This window comes from Galleria mellonella, unplaced genomic scaffold (assembly GCF_026898425.1).
Source record: "Galleria mellonella isolate WM207_F2 unplaced genomic scaffold, CSIRO_AGI_GalMel_v1 utg133, whole genome shotgun sequence".
Classification (NCBI taxonomy): domain Eukaryota; kingdom Metazoa; phylum Arthropoda; class Insecta; order Lepidoptera; family Pyralidae; genus Galleria; species Galleria mellonella.
Window position 1 is genome coordinate 4,687,634 of NW_026441990.1, and position 6,625 is coordinate 4,694,258.

At 34.1% G+C, this 6,625-nt stretch overlaps 1 protein-coding gene across 1 annotated transcript; it reads right to left on the reverse strand.

Annotated features, from left to right (window-relative positions):
* Positions 1-4,810: 4,810 nt before the first annotated feature.
* On the reverse strand, positions 4,811-6,328 carry LOC113511277 (lipase 3-like). The gene has a single exon (XM_031912104.2). The coding sequence runs from the start codon at positions 6,212-6,214 to the stop codon at positions 4,901-4,903; it is 1,314 nt and encodes a 437-aa protein (XP_031767964.2). The 5' UTR covers positions 6,215-6,328; the 3' UTR covers positions 4,811-4,900.
* Between the last annotated feature and the right edge of the window lie 297 nt (positions 6,329-6,625).

The following is a 6,625-nucleotide window of genomic DNA, read 5'->3' on the forward strand; positions in this document are numbered from 1 at the left end:
TTATTTTGCATTTATTATCCTATTAATATAATAAATACAAGTTGGTAATGATGCTGAATGAATGGATGGACATTTGTTCCTAATCTATGCAAAAACTGTTGAACAGATTTAAATGAAATTTGGTACACTGGTCGGTTATGTCCTAGCTTAGTATATAGGACTCTTTATGTATTTATTGATTCACACAAGCGAAGCCGAGGGATATAACTAGCAGAAAATCAAAGCTTAATTCATGTTCTAATGAACATGTATCTGTAATCAGAACTTTTTGTTTTACTTACTTCTAAAATAATACAGTATTTTCAAAGTTTTAATATTCAGGGAAAGTTCACACATTATTTTAGATTATTGTGACTTTGCCTTCCTTTGACGTTACAGTACTTGGATCTTATTTTACTCTGTTCACATGTGTGTAAATACTGCTAAATAAACAGCTGTTTTTATTATACAGATGAAGGGTCGAGAATTAAGTAACGAGTCACAATTTAGTCAGCTAATTTAACGTTTGACTGACTAATAAAGGATGATGTCTAACGGATTGTGTTCTGAAGAACTCTTCAACATGATGCCTATAGCCATATTTCATTATCATACCGCTCGCTATCGGCAGAGAATCCATTCTCGTACCTTTGAATCCGAAACGTTACCTACCGTGCGGTTTTAGAGAAGCTTCCTCCCCATTCCGGTCGTGGAATGATCTTTCTGCCTCGGCAGCCCCTATGCTGTAGTTTCATGGGAATGCCGAAGCTGTCCCTAGAGACTACAGCATGGGGTTCTTCAAAAAGGACGTATTAAGGTTTCTTAAGGGTCGGCAACGCGCGCGTGATATCCTTGGTGTTACAAGAGTTACATAGGCTATGGTAATTCCGTTTACCATCAGTTGAGCCATATGCTTGTTTGTTACCATAGTAGTATAAAAAACTAATGTTATTATTTATTTTTTTAAGAGATCAATAGCTACAAAATTATATTATTAAAAAATATCAAAAAAGACAAAAAACCAATTACAGGTTTTTTACAAATTAAAACGAGATTTAATTAAATGCATATCACAACGTTTTTATGTACAATTAACTCAATTAAATTTAAAGTAATAGGTACAAATATTGTAGATAGGCAGTTATGCAAAATAAAGTGTTGAACTCACACGTTCTAAGATGAACTATCAAAGAATCACTGACTCAGCATACGTCTTGCGGATTACAGCTTAGAATTAAATAAATCAAAATTGAGATCTCTAGATATTTGATACAGTTATCGATTGCACACTAGACATTTTTTTTATTTTATTTTTTTTATATTTTATTTTAAGAGCTATACCTTCTTCGGGTATATCAGTCCTATTGTACCTTGAACTGATTTCTCAAACAAAACTTTATCTACTTTCCCTAGACGCGGAAAGAGAAGAATTAATGGGCATCAATAATTTACAGAGATGTTAAAAAATTTCTGGTTTAAGTTCAGCTAACATAGATTGAATAAGATCAACATTCAATTTATTTAATTTTTTCTATATTTAGTGAAAAGCAATGGAAGAAATAAAGTAAATCTTAATTGCTTGGTTGGGATATTTAGAGAAAGTTTATATAGATGATCAGGACAATCGATGTTGTAGTTTTAAAATTCGTCTAAATTGGACAGGCAAAGAGCATCACCCATACAGCCTCGTCATAAGCTTTTGACTGATTAAATTTTGACAGCAATTTTTTTTTTCATAACAAAACGCGCTTTCTTCAGTGTTAGAAGTAATTAGATAATTTTTTTTACCAAAATCGGCGAAATTTCAAAAATTAAATTGGGTATTTTTTTGTTTAATGTAAACAGACATAGGTACGTTTTGATTACAAATAATATATAAACATTAATTAAATAACAGTAATGTTTAATGATTTAAAAATGGAAAGTCATTTTTTGTCTATATTTGGATATAAATCAAAGTAATTAGTAAAGACAAGCATCATTACAATTCATTTTGCATTGTTTAATTTATTTTTCAAATATAAATATTTGTAAGAATTTTGTATATTTTTTCTTTCTACAATTTAACCTTATAATATCATTTCTCCCATATAGATATATATATATATATAGTATAAGAAAGTAGTTCTTTATATTTTGTATTTATTGAGGTAATAAATGTACGCGTACGTCATGTTTTTTTAATGTTTAACAATGAAATGGGAGGGAATGGGGCACCAGTGAGTGATGATAGGTGAGGATGAAGTAGATCAGTTGGCACATAGTGACGAATTAGATAAGAATTTATCACGATAGTTTCCAGGGGGAACCGCGTGGAGGTTGACCTGATAGGGTGTATTGCTAGTAATGTGGAAATTAAACCCCATTACTAGCAAACCCTTCCCCCAGCGTTCCCCCTATTAACGCACACATGTATAAAAAGTTGTCCTGTTTTCAACCGTAATTAAAAAATAGGGTTCGAAATCGGTCAGTTCAATCCATCAGTTACAATCCGATTTGGAAAATTCTTTTTTCATCTGAAATGTCTTTTTTTAGACATTTATTTCATAGAAATTTTATCAAAACAGATTCAGTAGTTTAGTTTTTAATTTTAAAGTAGGTTTTGCTACAATTAACAAAGCATTTTTATGAAGACACTATGTTATGTAATCTAAAACTGTTGTATATGAAATAATACAGCTTCATGTGAATTTCATCATCATCATCATCATCATTTCCGTCATTATCCGTCCACTGCTGGACATAGGCCTCCCCCATAGACTGCCATAAGGAACGATCCTAAGTCACCTGCATTCACTGACTCCTTGCAAAGCATTTGAGATCATCATTCTATCTAATGGGGGGCGTCCTACACTGCATTTGCCCGTACGGGGTCGCCACTAATGTTAATTTAATAGATATTAAATAATAGGGGCTCTGTGGTTTGCCGTTCTTGTAATGTTGATACTCTTTGGTTTGTTTGAGAACAAGATTATCTATGGTTTTTTTTTAGTTGCTTCTGGTATAAGTTATTTTTTTTTATTTTTTGCAATAAACGCTCGTAATGCAGAAGCTGAGTAGAGTTTTTAGTCTTAATTTTTGTACACAACAAATAATTTACATAAAATATATATAGGTACATATATATTTGTAGTTGTATTGTAGTGAACTTTTTGATAGGTGCTTCATCCTCGTTATTTAATCATCATCATCAGCTGTTAACTGTCCACTGTTGGACATAAGCTTCCTCCTTTGGGAGTTTTGTCGGTAGTTGCTACGCTTGGCAGGCGGATTGGATGATTTAAGAGGGAAAAGAAGATGTTTTAAGAGGGACACTGTTGCCCATCTCTCGCTCTTACTTAGTCATCTTTTACGACTAGACTTTGGAGATATTTTAAGAGGCACGCTGCTGCCCATTTCTTGCCCTCTTGTAGTCGGTTTTTACGACACTCACGGGAAAGGAAGGGAAGGCCTATTCTATGCCGGGACCACACGGCCATTATTTGATCTTTTATATAAATGTATCTTTTTTAATACATATACTGTTGGTATGCCTTGATAAATAAATAAATAGATAGAGATTATGAGAATGGTTAAATTTAAGATAAATGTACTGTTGGTATAAATAAATAGATGGTTATTACGGGAATGGTTAAATTTAAGGGAACTCAAGAGTAATAAATTGTGTAATGGGGGCCATTTATGGAGACAAATGGTCAAACCAGATTGCGCAATCGCCCCGGCCTTCCAGTTGTCTAATCGAGTAATTTTATTAATCCATTTAAGGAGCAATTACCTTGCATTATTGGTTTAAAGAATTATTGACAATTTTAGCAGTGTTACAGATTTTCACACTGCCTCGTTTTCCCAATGGTAGCGAGTTCGAATTCCGTGCAATACAAATATTTGTATTGCACGTACAAAGTGGTAACCGTCGCCTATAGACATGAACAGCACCATGACCGTTACAGAATACACTATTATGCCCAAGGTACCCCTCATGTGGGGGAGAGGGAAAGTTAGTAATGCGGATTACCAGCCCCATTGCTAGAAATATACCCCGTCAGGTCGACCTCCACGTCGCTTACCTAGAAACCATCATGCTGAATTCCAGGTGTATTCATCACGATGGCCTAACTGACCTGACCTTTCATTCTCAAATATCATCCCTCACTGGTGCCGATAGCGTAGACGGGGTTACCATTCCATTATTATCCATTAAAAAAAAAAGGTACGCCACATGCGTTGCTACTCTCGAGGACTATGTTACACCTCTGTACCTTGTAATATCATTGCTATGTCAATATGCTGCTTCAAATTGCAATAGAGCCAAGAAATCGCAGCTGCTTCATGAGAAGCATTCAGGCAGAAACATGAGCGGATTTGAGGTATGCAGAAGATTATTGTAGAATATTTCCTTCTATTATTTTAGGTTTATTTTATTAGGTTTATTGTGCATTTATTTGCTTTTATTTGCATATGGGGTCAGCTAAGCCATTACATGTCGACCTATTGGGATCTTTTGTGCTTCCTCCGCTTTATACTATCATTTTATTGATCCTATGTGTTAATTTTGCGATATTCTACGGTTTAAGATATCTGTAGTCCCTTGGCTCCGGATAAGCCGTTCCCGGTAGACTCATACACATACTTGCCAATGAATCACAGCTGCATATCAGATGTTTCTTGAATTTCGATTCCTCACTGCATAATCTGCATAGTGTGTCCAAAGATAGACCCATATTGTATAGTATATGACTTAATGGCATATGCCCAGTTAAGGCACCAAATTGTATTAATGACTAAATAGAATAGAATAAATAAAATATTACTTACAGACAAACACATTTTATTAATCATAATAACGCCAATAAGTTTATACACATTACAAAAAAAAAAAATTAAAATATAAACAAAATATTTGTCTAAAAAATTATTGAGATCAGGGTTGACTGTATTTATAAATCAAGTCCAAAACATCGTCATACAATAATTCCTTAACATCTCTAGCAAACAAAAAATCAGCGTGAGAGAAATCGTCATAGGGAACTCTGGTCAGTTTAACTACGTTGCCTAATCTGCTACTTATGGCATCGACACTCGCTTGAGGCGTGACTCTATCTTTAGTTGCATAATATATTGCAACGGGAGAAGTGATTTTATCTAATTCATAATCAGGAGGAGTTAATGAACCATACATTATTAAGTTTTCAAAAAATCCATAATCGTAACGTGAAAATTTTCCTGTTAACGCCAACTGTCCGTAATGCAAGGCTACTTTAGTACCCATCCCTGCGGGATAATGACCGAAAATTACTGGCAATGCAGTAGCGTTAACTTGAGAGTAATCAGCGCCAGCAAACAGAAACAGTATGTTACCACAGACTAACGTAGCTGTAGCAGGGGTTCCGCAGAAAGTATCTGTTAAATATTGCAGTAACGCGTTCCTCGGTAAAAGTTCGTATAATCCCACTGCTTTCGCGAGTTCCGTCAAAACAGGATTGGCCGGTGAAAATATTCTAAGTAACGGACTTCCAATATTGAATGCCACTGCGGATAGTGCTACCATTAGTTTTATCTTTGCATTGTATTCAGGCAATGAAGAACAACATACGAAATACATAGTGGAACCCATAGAATGACTTACGAATATCAATTGCTCTTCACCAGTTTTGTTTAAAATGTAATCGATTTTAGCTGGCAGATCATACCGACCGTGCTCGTCCCAGCTGAAGTCCCAGAATTCGGCGCAGGATGGCGACAGGGTGATGTGACGTCGGGAATGTTGGTTGCCTCTGGCGTTACCCAACCAAACGTCGTAACCTGCATCAGCTAGAAGGTATCCAAGTCCACTATTAGAGCCAATCGTTAGAAAGTCATCAGAGCTACTAAGAGCACCATGCATTAATAATACTGGTGGTCCATTATTAGGTATTCGGAACATAGTCAGTATGTATCCATCGCTGGTAGTCACCTCATGTTGTTCCACAGGATAACCATATTTATTTAATAACTGTGTTATGTTCAGATTTTTATCTTCAGTATTCGATGCGTTTATATATTTCTCATATATACTTTCAATTATAGATTTATCTTTATTTAGAACTCTATTTATTATACTTCCAAATGTATTATTAATCACATTAGCTAATTTCTCAGGAATTTTTGTAATAATTTTTTGTTGGAAAGACGTACATTTTTCGCTTCTAATCTCGTTTATAAATAAACACATTAATAATGCAATAAAATAATGCATTTTTATAATATAAGTGCTTTTCAGTATAAGTACTGTTTGATGCTACAATGCAATGAGAATACTTTTCATTTTGTCTCGCATGGTGTTCATGGTATTCCGTGTTTGCATTTTATTATGCGTCATACATTTTATCATTTTATTGAAATGATCCGTTCCACATCGCATTTACATGTATTTAATAAATATTAATTGTAATGTTAACAATATAAAAGTTATACAAAAAATAAGTTAATGTAGACATATAATTTAATTTTTGTTTTATGTTATTAGTCTTTTAATTTATTAATTAATTTAGTAATTATTTCTTCTGTCTACACTTAAACTAATCGTTTATTTTCACACCCTATTCCTTGTGGTTTAGTCAGAGAACCGAGTGTCAATGACCTCTCAATCCTTACATTTTTTCTTCTC

Excerpts from the sequence above, each read along its gene's own strand:
- LOC113511277 (XM_031912104.2), bottom strand. The coding sequence starts at position 6,214 with ATGCATTATTTTATTGCATTATTAATGTGTTTATTTATAAACGAGATT.